General features: G+C 35.7%; 1 protein-coding gene across 5 annotated transcripts in view; it reads left to right on the top strand.

The window, feature by feature from the left end:
• The window catches only part of rgs3a (regulator of G protein signaling 3a), a 90,442-nt gene that overhangs the window by 55,802 nt on the left and 20,196 nt on the right, over positions 1-14,444 (top strand). For 4 of the 5 annotated variants that reach the window (XM_067405732.1, XM_067405733.1, XM_067405730.1 and 1 more), the window contains one exon: positions 12,504-12,574. In XM_067405732.1, coding sequence (XP_067261833.1) covers positions 12,504-12,574 — 71 coding nt within the window. Of the gene's footprint in view, positions 1-12,503; positions 12,575-14,444 lie in introns of those variants that run through there. The other variant, XM_067405734.1, reaches the window with a different exon arrangement.

Here is a 14,444-nt window from a genome sequence, read left to right as displayed (position 1 = left end):
ATAAGTCCGTTAAAATTGTTGGAACAATTTTGAAGCAGATTTATTTGTTCAACAGTCTCTTTGGCTCTCCTGTGAAGTAAGGAAACAAAAGGGTCTGGATCGTCTCTCTGTCTTCTTGGGTGACCCTTTGGTATGTCGCTTCTGCTATCAGGAAGCATGTGTCGTAAAAGTAATCAGCCTGGCTTTATCTGCAGACGGTCCGGAGCCGGAACCTCAATTCTGAATTAGAATTATGTTTTGAAAGAATCATCATTCATTTGTCTGGTTCGTCCACAGTTGCTACATGTGTCAGGAAATTCATTCTAAAGTAAAATTCCCAATCCCGTGGACTCCTATTGAAATGTTGTTTTTTACTGTCAAAATGAGCTGAACAGGTTGAACTTTTCTAAGGTTGTTTTTACAATGGGCACATTAAATCTGTGTGTGATTTTCAGTTCTCCTCTGGTCTGGTTTCAATCTCACTTGATTCTTTCTTATGCATTTCCATTCATCTATATATATATATATATATCATTATATATATGTAAATGACATTTGTTTCTATGCCTGTCAAATATTATGCATAATTTGAAGAAAATCACAAAAATTTAACAAAAATCAAAAGTGGAAATAAAGAGCAGTGCACTACAAATGTGAAAAAAGACAACAAAAAAGCATATTATTGTGAGATAAAACCACAGCTTTACTGAGGAACGGCAAATGTTTCTGTCACAGCATGACCTTTAGGCACAGAAGAAGGTCATTTGTGACTGAAATAGTTCCTCAGTAAAGCTCTGGTTTTTATATCATATTTGTGTTTTTGTTATCTTTTCACCTTTAGTGTGCTGGTCTTTTTCACAACTTTTCACATATCACAATTCAACAGATGAATTATCCTCAGTCTGCAAGGAGCTTTTACAATACCCATTTTTTTAATGCAAACCATACTCTGTGTGAAAAGTCATCACACCTGAAGGACGAATAAACTCTTGAAGATTGACTTCAGTTTAAGTCTTTTCACAACCCTTCACCCGAGCCATGTCTAGATCAGAAATTCAGCCTAGAGCTGATGGCAGGTTTGCATGGGCAAACATCACTCACATTTGCGTCAGAAAATCAAGTATCATGCAGTTTGAGAATCTAACAGATGTGTGAACTGTGTTTGTGTGTTGGTTTTCATGAATGCACATGACACCTGCTCGCTCAGACCACAGGTTCTTATTTCTAGCTCTGCTAGGCCTTTCCTCTTCCTGCCTTTCTTCAGCTATGTCACGCTCCATTGTGAAACGGGAACCCTCGGGAGCATGTCTTCGTGGTTCTTATCCACATCAGTCTCACCCAGAATCAGCACAATGCAAGGAAACTCAGATCCCGAGCTCTCACAGAGACCAGCACGGATTGATACTGGAGAGGGGCTTTAGAAACTGCATTGTGCATGTTTGAATTGTGATTCTGATTAAGCTAAAGAGAGGAGGGAAGTAATAACAAAAATGTGAAGGAACATCTGCAGTCTGAAGATACTGTGATTGCTCAAAAAGAAATGGCAGGACTAACCAGTCTTTAGTTTGTCAAAGACAGCTAGAGGTGGATCTGTGCACGGTACGGAGCTAATACTCCTCTGGAAGTGTGGGAGGATGAACAGAATGAGAAAAGATGTTACAACAGCTGGCTTCTGAAAGTATGTTTTGCACACTTGGGATGCTCTCCAGCAGTGTTGTGGAAAGTTACTTTTAAAACTAATGTGTTACATTATTGCATTACTTCCTAAAAAAGTAACTAATTGCATACTTAGTAAAATAAAGAGGGATGCACACTTGCTGTGTCGTGTCTTTAAACTCTGAATGCATTGATCCTTCCATAGCAGATCTGTACAGGTGGAGCTGGGGAAGGTGGAGGGTTTCTGAAGCGCGGCGCACTGCTAAGGCAATGCAAACAAAGTATTTTGAAGGTTGAGCACACGAGATCATTGGCTACTGATGCAGCAGGAACCAATCAGCTGTGCCCTATAGATAACGATGCCATTTTGAGCAGGTTCAGTTGAAGGACCTATTAGCCTGCGCCATCTAGAGTTTCACGACAGAACTTTGTATTTGTTCCGTATATGAAAAGTTCAGATGCAAAAACCTCTAAGTCCGTCTGACATGTTTTCTTCTAAATGAGCATTTTTTTAATCAGGCTCGTATGTTTAGGTTCAGTAATTTCACTTTAATGGCAATGAAAAGGTTATTGGAATGCCTTATTTTCAGAAATGTCACTTAGTCAAATTCATTGGTATTTAACAAATTTTACTGTCTTTTTTTGTAAAACCAGCTAAGACCATGTGCTTTATTTTTTTTTGCAAAAACTTCTAAGTGCACCTCTTTGGACAACAAGACAAAATAAAACGTCCATTTCTGTCAGTTTTATCATGAAATAAAAGATTTCATCAAAGACTCGTGAAATCCTGTCATTGCCACTGTAACGATGGACAAAACATGATCAAAAATTACAGCCTGACAATTGAAAGCGGCTCATACACACTCCGTCACTCATCTTGAAATCATATGATTTGATTCGCATCTTCTGATTGGTTCGTTTGTGGATTTTTGCTGACGAAGGGAAGTGGCGTTTAGCAGTTTCTGCCAACAAACCAGTATTTCTGAATGAGCCGATGCGAGCGGATTTGAAGCGAAAGTATTTGCCGAATATATACTATGTGCGGAAAGGATTATTATCATTATATTATTATCGCAATATCATTATCTAATTTTTGACGGAGGTTTTGCATCTGAACTCTTCATATGTAAATTATGCCTGTTGTGTGGCGCCACCTACTGGAGGTACCAGGTCACAACACACTTTGACTTTGATAGTGTGGAGTAGTGGAGCGATAACAAAAAAAGGAGGACAAAAAACTCAAAGCTGGGAAATATCCTGAATTATATGGCACGGACCACAGACTCTTTAAAGTCAGCTGCGCGGAGGAAGATTGCGCTTCTCATCCGGTGTGCGACCGCCTTAATGCGTTACTTTTGTGTTTTGTTTTTTTCTCACCTGGGCTGAGCTTGCTTATTTCTTTTTTAATGGCGAAACAAACGAACAGCACCAACAAAAGTTCTGTTTTGGGATATTTTGTGTGGGAAAGCGCATCATTATTGCTCATAATGATCTCTCGAACCTGACGGAGGAAAGTGAATCATGCTGGCTCTCTCTGGGTTTGATGATCTGTTTATCTGCAGCTCCCATGAGCCACCTGCTCTTATCAGCTCAAGTGACCTTTATTTCTATAGTGCTTTAATACTGCACAGATTGTTTCAAAGCAGCTTTACGGTAATAAACAGGAAAATAATGATTCAGTGATGCAAACAGAATCCAGCTCTCCAAAAAAGACAATTAAATTCTAAAATAAATTCTTTAAATCTAGCTTTCTAGACATGTTTCTTATTTCCTTACACATTTCCCTCTTTGTTTGTCCTGATTTGTCTCCCTCTCTGTGTCTCCGCGGAGCGGCCCGTGTGGGGAGGTTATTTATAGCTCAGGGCCAGCGCTCACGCTGGGAGAGATGCAGACAGAGCGGTTCGGAGCATGTGTTTTGTGGAATGCAGGGAGAAGATGAGCCATCAGTGTTTTCTCAGAGACTTCATGGGATTCAGTGTCTTTCACAGTGTCAACGGCATTAGATTAATTTTACTGTTATTAAAGACATAACTGCCCCCGTGAAGAAGTATTTTTAGCATACTTTTAAAAAGAGAATACGGTAACACTTTAGTATGGGGAACAATTCTCAGTTTGTTTATTAGCACTTATAAAGCACATATTAACGTCTTATTCCGCATGACCTTATTCTACATCCCTTTATCCTAAACTTAACAACTACCTTACCAACTATTAATAAGCAGTAATTAGTAGTTTAATGAGGGAAAAGTCATAGTTAATAGTGAATATGTGTTACTGACTAATGTGCGAACTGAACGTAATGTTTACGGAAAACTAATTGTATGTTTCTTTGCAATTAAATTAAAATTATTATGGTTTAAATTTATTTTAAATGCAAGTAGTTGAACTTAAGAGTGTAAAGTAGGACTTAAATATATGTTTATGTAATTATAATAATGTTATAATGTAATTTCATAATTCTATTGTCTAAAGTGTACTGCTGAATGTACTGACAATCAACTAAAATGTAATGTTATTTCTATTGAAATATGTATGTCATGTATTTAAATATATTTGTAACGATGAAGCTGCAATTTAGTACATTTCAATATATTAACTTTAAATCTAATATCGAACAACACACTACAGTTGATAAAATTAAAATCAAGTACTTTACACGTGCTTTAGTGTGTTAGTCGACACATCGAAATAAGTGCCCTTCTTTAAAGCATGGGAAAAGATTATTAAAATACATAATGATTTAAAATGCACTTTAAAGTAAAAGTGTACTCTCTTTAGTGCAGATTCAGTACTATTAAGCACACATTTTCTCAAAAGTGAAAAAGAAGTGTAGACTGACTCAAAATTGAACTTTGTTGAAAATTGACACACACACATTTATAGAAAATAATGTAGAAATTTAAACTTGGCTGCATGATTTGGTAACACTTTCTATGAAGACCATGCTTATATTGATTTATAGGCCCATTTATACTTATAAATAAGTAATTTTTACTGTTCTATAAATATATTTATAAAGCCTCATTAAGACCTATGCCGCATTATAAGAACAGTTATAGTTATAGATGTCTTTAATGGCTAGTGTTTGCATTAGAGGTCATGAATGGAGATTTTGATTTGTTCAAATCTCCTCATGCATGATATTGCTTATAGCAGTTTGGAATTATACTTTAAAAATATTGTTGCAGTGTTTTGCTAATATGTAACATTTAAAAAAAGATACCATTTTTCAACTGTTTGTTTTAATGATTTTTTTTTTCTCCCCCCCCCCATTATTTTATTACAGGAATTGTTGTTCATTAGTTACATTTACAAGTAAGCAACTTAAAATGTATAATGAAAACATCTTCACAATTTCTGAACATTTTTCTTTAGGAAAATTGCATTCTGTGTTTTCACTTTACTTAAAGCCATCAATGATGCGTTTATAGAGATTAGTAACTATTATTACTCACAATAAGTATTTATAAGAACACAATATACAGCAATTAACAATAATTCACTTATTTTGACAGAAATAAATCTGAATAAAATGTCATTGTAACTTAATATAATAACATTATAGCAATGCAGGTAACATCTTTATAAATACATTCATGGGATCATATGACTGACTAATTATTACTTATAAATCAGTGTATAATAGATTAGGAGCATGAACATTGAAAAAGCAAATGCATGACTTATAATTAATTATATAAATAATATAAATGTATCTATAACTGTTATTATAATGCAGTATAGGTCTTAGTAAGTCTTTATAAATACAGTACAGTCCAAAAGTTTGGAACCACTAAGATTTTTAAAGTTTTTAAAAGAAGTTTCGTCTGCTCACCAAGGCTACATTTATTTAATTAAAAATACAGTAAAAACAGTAATATTGTGAATTATTATTACAATTTAAAATAACTGTGTACTATTTGAATATATTTCACAAAGTAATTTATTCCTGTGATCAGAGCTGAATTTTCAGCATCATTACTCCAGTCTTCAGTGTCACATGATCCTTCAGAAATCATTCTGATATGCTGATCTGCTGCACAAGAAACATTTAATGTGTACAATTGTACAAAATATTTGTGTATAATAATTTTTTTCAGGATTATTTGATGAATAGAAAGTTCAAAAGAACAGTGTTTATCTGAAATCTAATATTTTGTAACATTATAAATGTCTTTACTGCCACTTTTGATTGATTTCATGCATCCTTGCTGAATAAAAGTATTCATTTCTTTAATTTCTTTTCAAAAAAATAAAAATACAAATTCTTCCTGACCCCAAACTTTTGAACGGTAGTGTATAATGCTACAGAAGCTTTGTATTTCAGATAAATGCTGTTCTTTTGAACTTTATATTCATCAAGGAATCCTGAAAAAAAAAAAGTACACAACTGTTTTCAACATTGAAAATAATCATAAATGTTTATTGAGCAGCAGATCATCATATTAGAATGATTTCTGAAGGATCATGTGACCCTGAAGACTGGAGTAATGATGCTGAATATTCAGCTTTGATCACAGGAATAAATTACTTTGTGAAATATATTCAAATAGAAAACAGTTATTTTAAATTGTAAAAATATTTCACAATATTACAGTTTTTTTACTGTATTTTTAATTAAATAAATGTAGCCTTGGTGAGCAGACGAAACTTCTTTTAAAAACATTAAAAATCTTAGTGGTTCCAAACTTTTGGACTGTACTGTGTGTGTATATAAAATAGTAATACTTGCTTATAAATAAGTATAAATATAGCTATAATTCACAATTAACTCACAGCCTATTATATATATTATTATTATTACATTATATAGCTCGATCATCATTGACGGGTCCATACAGTATGAAGCTTTGATTGAGGATCAGCATTATAAGATTCTAGCAGCTGCAGAGGAGCGTGTTAAAGCACTCTGAGCTCCTCAAACAAGCAGAAACAGTCCTGTTAATGAACAGCTGTGACGTTCTCTGTATTGGAACATAACTATGGCCACCCTTTAGTGCGCCGCTACACACACGTCACCATAGTTAGGAATACGGCCCACCTGCTCTGGAATAAATAAATACACACAAATGGTTGTAGCAACATGAACTGTGTTTACTTCAATCTGACACCACAATCTGTACCAGCCAGAGGTTTAGGATGGACCTCAACAACTATAAATTAATCCTTATTCTTGATGTTTAAACATTATCCTTACAAGAGTAGTATTACACACGTTTGACATTTATTGTGATGTGTGCATTGCTCCTCTCAAGTTTTTCCTAACAATGTTATGTATTTATTTATGCTGCTTTTGGCTTGTTCACTTACGATAGTTTTCTGTAAAGTTCACGTGAAACAGTATTCATTTGTAAAAAATGTACATGACGACTTGACATAAACATCACCAGAGTAAATATTGCTCCATCTGTATTCCTCCTGAAGATTGTTTTACAGAAGCTGCTCGTCACACTCCTCTGACGTCATTTCACACGTGTGTGTTCACGTCAGTATCAGCCTGATGTTTGACATTTAGTGGGTTCTCACTGACAAACAACACTTTAGCTGCAGGTGAACATCTCTCTTTAGTGTTTTCTGCCAGTTTCTGAGTCACCTTTACTTTTGGGACAGAGTCCAGAGCATTAAAGGAAAGGCTCAACCATGACCTAAATTAAACTCTGTTAACATTTACTCCAGCTAATGCAAAATAAATGTTTTTTGACTCTGCTCTTTTATATATAATGGAAGCATAAAATGACCAGGGGCAATCAAATTCTTTTAAAAAAGGACACAAATATTTAAAAGTCTATAACTGGATCATTACTGCTGTGATTATTATGTTTCTAGCATGTTTGAAAACTATCCCTAATTAATGGAGTGTGTAGCTTTTTATTCCTTAAACACATCATGGCCATATTCCAGGATTCATCAGGCTCAAACAACGACTTTTTTAAAACTTTTTTTTAGTTTGAAAGTCTTTAGTTCATGTTTTCTATGGTTACGTCATTATGAGATGGTTTGTTTCAGCTCTGTTTGATTAATTACCTCGTTCTGCATTCACAGTCGTTCAGTGTCCGGACACGTTTGCATTACGGTGTGTCTCTCTGCCCTGTTTTTGGATTATATTTTGGATTTTTATTAAAGATTGCATGTGAACTTCATCATCTGCCTCTTCAGTCTGTTCCTGATATTTTGTAAGAAACAGCAGAATTTCAGTAGTCGTGTCTGAAAATCTTCCTCTCTATCACAGCTCTGAAACACCATTCTCCATCATTTTGCTATTACTTTAACTCTTAAATTCGCAGACATGAGGGTTTAATATAGTGCCATTCCAATGCAATGGATTCCCATCTATACTCATACTGTATATGAAAGCTTACATCATCTTAAATGCGATCCCAAATGCATCTTCTATGTGAAAATAGAAATACATACTAATATGAAACATGCAACATTTCTGTTATGATGAATAACTAAGTGATTAAAAGATGACCTGATTTCCAAAAGGCACAAAGATTACACATTTCTTTAATGTTATTTATTTATTATTATTTTTCCTATAATAATTTTACAATTCCATACTGTACTCTGCATTGGTCCATACTCAGAAACCTTTGGCAAGTGTCACAGCTTGTAAATGCCTTTTGTAGCCAGCTAAGAGTTTTTCCTTGTTCCAAAAGGAATCTAGTTCTGTGAATTCTTGGGCCGTCCTCCACAGATTTTCGATGATGCTCAGGTCGATGGACAGTGAGGGTCAGGGAAAAAGCTTCAACTTGCACATCTTGAGCCCTATTGAGGATTTCATTATACTGTTGTAGAAGCATCCTCTTTTCATCTTCTGCTTTTTTACAGAAAACTCGCTGGTTCTTAATTAAATCCATTCTTTGCTCGACCAGTGAAATGTTGTCTGTGACACTGGCTGCAACACAAGCCCACAGATCCACATCTGTGCTTAACAATTGAAGATGTGATCTTTTCATGACATTTTTCTCCAATCATACCTTTGCTCATTCCAGTGCAAAAGTTCTGTTTTCTCTTTCAAACTTCATGAGGGTGCAGGAAAGGTTTTCTTTGCATGATTCATATATGTGCGGAGCAGAACAGTGCACCATCAGTCCATTTCTCTCTCAGAAAGTTTTTTTGGGGCTTCCAGACCTCAAATTGACCTCCACCGCTCCTGTTTACTGGCAGGTCTTAATTGCATTATGAACTGAGGAAATGGCTGCTTAGGAGAGCACATGGATGTTGATTGTTGGGACTTTTGAGAAGTCACAGTATTTATAAAGCTTTGAAATTTGCATCACCTGGCCTTTCCGAACAATGATTGTGAACAAGCTGTAGACCTAAAAAAACTGAAGTCTGAGACTTTGGTAAAGGTTAGCTGAGATCTTATCTGAGAGGGTGCCTGAAATGTTGAATGGTGCTCCTTTCCTTCTTTCACATACAACAAAAATAACACACCAGTCTTGCTTGAAAAAGTTTCAGAATGTTTCAGCTTTATACCTATTGGAGATCAGTTCATCTTCTACACACTTAAAAAGCCTCATGTCTTAAAGCGTGTAACATTACAATAATAAAGAACGTAAACAACATAGAGAGCTTGTACCTGACTGCTGCAGATTCATTTGGGTGTTGATACGGTTGACAGGATCATTCCAGGTCTGAGGATCTGAACAGCTCCGAATGCCACGGGTTGCCATCTCTTAAAGCAGTCCTTGATTATGATTTCACTTCTTTAACTTTCGTTTGTGTGTAATGTTGCTGTTTGATCATAAACAACATCTGGAAAGTTACGACGCTCAAAGTTCAATGCAAAGGAGATATTTTATTTTAAGGACTACAACAATCAGATGGTAGGGACTACAACGAGCTTCTTCCCGGGTTCTTCCCGATCTCCATCAGTGTCGACTCCGGTTTGAACAATGTAAGGCTGAACACTTTCGTCATTTTGGCTGCGTGAGATTCTCCAGCTTTGTTGTTGTGGAGCTGTTGTTGTTGGCTGGAGCAGCAGCTCATTTGCATTTAAAGGGACACACACAAAAACGGCGTGTTTTTGCTCACACCCAAATATGGGCAAATTTGACAAGCTATAATAAATATTGCACCTTTAACTTCAGATTAATCAAAACAATGTTTTTTCTATGACATTCCTTTTGGACCCTTCAGTTTTAAGAGTGTACTCGCTTATATATTCACAGAAAATCAGTTTTGACCATGAGTACCCAAACGTTTGCATTCCACTACAGGTGCACAATCAGAGTTTTTACTATTAATATTATTATTATTATTTATGCACTCTCCAGAAGATCAGAGTAAAAAGAATGAGACATTTATTTGAACTGGTATATTTTTTAAAGCTCTGTGTTTCATTGTAAAGTCAGTAGTATGTGAAGCATTTTACAACCGAGAGGTAATGAGAAAAATTCATCAATAACATAGTACAACCTCTCCTGCCCTTGGCATCAGATCTTACAGAAATTGTTCCTCTGGGAATCTGGGAATCTGGGTTTCCTGCTTCCCACATTCTAGGTCCTAAGATTAGTACTTTATTGTGATGCCAGTGCTGACTGTTCTGACCCCTGTGGGATTATGGGTGGGTTCTGATAACTGTTTTCTCAGAACCATCTAACCTCTAAATTCTGTATTAATAATAATAATAATAATAATAATCATTGTTATGACCCAGTTGTTGTGTTGTGTTCTGGATGAGGTCTGATTGAGCACACCTGGATGCTTCCTTATGTAAAGATCGTGCAGTTGTTATTCGCTGCTGCTGCTTAGGCATTTTGCCAGTGCTGCGCTCCAGTTTTGAGAATATTTGTTTTGTTTCACATCCATGCATACATTCCGACAACACTCCCCAATTATTCACCAACTTTACTGAGTACTGGTATTTTGATTATGTTGTTTCATTAATTTTTGATGTAAGTTAATTTTGCCATGTCGTCTCCCCTTAACATTGCATCTTTGAGCCAGATGTGACATAATAACTTGTTTTATCACTGCTGAGGTGAGATAAAACACTAACAGACATGATGGAAATTATATTAAAGTCAGTATGCAAAAATCTTTCATCTTTTATTTTTGCACCTTGTTATCTTTATTCAAAATATCCACAACTCGATAGACTTCTCTCTAGCGCAACATCCAATCAATATCCTACATTGTTTTTTCTCGTTCAATAATCTGTTGCTCTCTGATGTGCATTTCAGTATGGAAGAAAGGATCATTTGCCTCTTCTGTTTCATTGCAACTTTAAATTTTGCCCAAACATTCGGTTTGTTAAGACACTAAATTGTTTGTAGCCGTGAGTGTGAATGCGTGTTCAAAATGGATGGATTTATTTTGTTAATCAGCCCTCTATCAACCCATTCCTCCAACCCAGGGTTATTGCCATTAACTAAAACTAAAACTATATTAAAAAAATAAATAATAGCTATGAAATTAACTGAAATAAAATCAAATATTAAAAAAAAATTAAACTTAATTTATTTAATCAAATTGCCAAGATAACATTTCTCATTTCCTTTTAGTTTAAGTTGAAGTACTAAAATAGCTAAATAAAACTTGGCAACACTTTATTTTGATGGTCCATTTGAGACATTCTTCTTATTAATAAGTAACTTTGCAACTACATGTTAACTTACAATGAGAGTTAGCTGACATGTATTTGCAAAGTTAATTATAATAAGTAGAATGTCTAAAGTGGACCATCAAAATAAAGTGTAACCTAAAACTTTAAAAAGTTTTCAAAAATATATATAAAATGACAAAATCACATGACAAAATTATAAAAAAAATTAGCTGAAATTAAAATAAAAACAGAAAAAAATAAAGTGATTCAAAATATTAACAAAAACTATAATAATGATGATAAAATCACACTGACTTTACTGCATATCTATTATTTTAAACACTATAGTTTAAAACATTGAACAATCTAGGAAAAAGGTATTGAACAAATATATAAAACATTGCATTTTAGCCATGATATTTCTAGTTGTTTTTTGTAACGTGAGTGAATTTTATTTTTAAATATTTAATGGTTAAACCGACGATGTTAAACTAACCCTCACTCTAAAAAATGCTGGGTTGTTTTTGTTAAATATGGACAAACCCAACCGTTGGTTTCAATTTTTCAATGACATTTTTAAACCCAACGTTTGGGTTTGTCCATATTTGCCCCAAAACAACTGAGCATTTTTCGTCCACGATCTCTCAATCTTCATTATTCCTCCAAAACACGGTTCACCACAATGAAGTAGAAACCTTCCAAGTCTCGAGAATAATGCGCTATTGTCAGAAGAGTTTGTCGAAACAATGCTTTTGCACGATAAGGCCTAATTTTCAGAGGTGTGACAAATCCCGAGGGAGCTCAGACTTGATACAAAACATGATATACAGTAGGGGAAATATTTGTCTAACTGAGAGGGCCAAGAAAAGCTGTTTATCGTCCAGTTGCAACATGAGAGGTCTGTGCCATGAGTGGCCAGAGCCAGACCACAGGTCAAGACGGTGCGCACACACACAATGGCTCATTCTTCTGCACTCAGAGTGGTCTCAAACCTCAGACTGAGAGCCCGGTTTCTCCTCCCCTCCCCCCGGTCCGGTCAGCCTATAATATCGCTGCGAGGGCAGGAAGTGTAATGTGACTCCCGGTCTGAGCCCCTCGCTGTAATCCTGGGCATGGCTGGAGGCCAGCTGAACCTATCACATATGCACACAGTCTCTCACACTCGCTGCTGAGGATTACAGGTCACTCACTCACACACACACTATGGCCTGTACCAGGCGGTGAGGATTAACTTGTCGTGGTTTAGCTACTTTTGGAGCTGGAATTCTGCATTGCTTTCCTCACTGGATGATGCCGACTCTTTCTCTCTCCACAGCTGAGCGCCGGCTCCGAATGCAGCTGTGACGTGGGTCCTGACGGGACCAAGAAGAAGAAATCCAAAAACCTGTAAGTTTCCAGTTTCCAGTTTCTCTGCGTTGCGTGTTGGTCATTGGTGTTGTGTTTTCAGTCTCCACAAGCTTACGTTATTAAATGTTGAAATGTTCTCAGAAAATTGTTGGTATTTAGTTCTAATTTCCTTGGTTTTGTGACATGCGGAAACATGCGGCGTTTTTGCATTTTGGAGAGTTATTGGAGTTATTAATGCATTAACTGATATTAACTAACAACGTTTGTGACAGTAATTGTTAATGTTAAATAAACTGTTCATTGTTCGTTCATGTCAGCTCAGATCCATTAATTAATATTAATGCATTCAACGTTTTTTATTTTAATAATAGTAAATGTTGGATTTGAAATGAACTATAATTAATAAATGCTTTAGAAGTGTTTTTTATTCTTAGTACATGTTAAATAATGCAGGAACTTTCTTGTAAAGTGTTGCCAATAATGGAAACCGAAGCAATAGTTGATTTTAATAATGCATTAGTAAATGTTGGAATTAAGTTTAACTAAGATGAATAAATGCTGTAGAAGTATTTTTCATTTTAACTAATGCTAACAAATGGACCCTTATTGAAAAGTGTTAGCAAGAGGTTAAATTCATAGCAGCACTTCATAAAATCATTCTGAATAAATTCTACAGCAGCATTACATATATCACAGTGACAGAAATGTCAACTATAAATATACTTTATTATACATTAAACTCTTTTAAAAAAATCAATAAGTATTAAATAACAATTGTGTACACTTTATTTATGCACTTTGTACTAATTAGACTATTGTGATGGAGTCATTTTGTGTTGGATCACATGAAGATCAACACTTGTGTATTGAATGGAGCAGCAGCCAAACTCCACTCTTAAAAATAAAGCTTCTTTATTGGCGTTTACGTTTCAACGAAGAACCTTTAACGTCAGTGGACTTTACAGTGGAAAAGAGCTCTTTGGAACGTTAAAATGTTCTTCACACTTTTAGGAACGGATCGCTGAAAGGTTCTTTGGGGAACTAAAAACGTTCTTCTGTGGCATTGTCATTTTGGGACCTTTATTTAGATGTCGAGCTTCTCAGACTTCTTCACATGTCCTCTCGTGAGGGATACTGCATGAAGATCATCACGGATCGTTAATCAGAGCCTTTGTTTTGTGAGGTGTCAGTTGTGCCAAAGTGTCTCGCACCTTCAGAACAACAGAATCAGAACGGCTCTGAACGGCTTCAGCTCTTTGTGCTCTACATCCACTGTGAATTTTGAGATCAACACAATAAGGGAAAGGTTTTTACTGTCTGGTGAACTGGGACTGTCTGGAATAATGTCTGGAGTCGCTAAATCTGAGCTTGAAGAAAGTTCAGTGAATGCTTCTGTTGATACAGTGACTCCCAATTTGATTTGCTGAAATGTTTTTTCCACAAAGAGACGTTTCTAGTCTCCTTCAAACCTAGAGCTTCAGGCAGATCTGTGGTGAAATGATCTGGAACGTTTACCAGCCACTGCTCTCTCAGATCTGATGGGGATTACACTGGTAATGTTTAGAATATCTCTTCTGTCTCTGTAATGTTTTAATCTTCTTGCAGACACTTATTTTAAGTGGTGTTCAGTAAACTAGGTGACTACAGCACATGAAAACACACATGAATAACACATTATTTGAAATCAGTAGTACTCATAGTTCAGTGCAGGTTTTGGGAGTGAGTTATTTCACACACACACACACACACACACACACACACACACACACACACACACACACACACACACACACACACACACACACACACACACACACACACACACACACACACACACACACTACTATTTTGCAGCTGTTCTGATTCTGTTGTTTCAGCTGCATCAAGTCTTGGAAACACTAGACTTTGC

Source organism: Chanodichthys erythropterus, chromosome 13 (genome assembly GCF_024489055.1).
Source record: "Chanodichthys erythropterus isolate Z2021 chromosome 13, ASM2448905v1, whole genome shotgun sequence".
Taxonomy (NCBI): Eukaryota; Metazoa; Chordata; class Actinopteri; order Cypriniformes; family Xenocyprididae; genus Chanodichthys; species Chanodichthys erythropterus.
The sequence above is the reverse complement of the archived record's forward strand: the minus strand, read 5'-3'. Positions and strand labels throughout refer to the sequence as shown.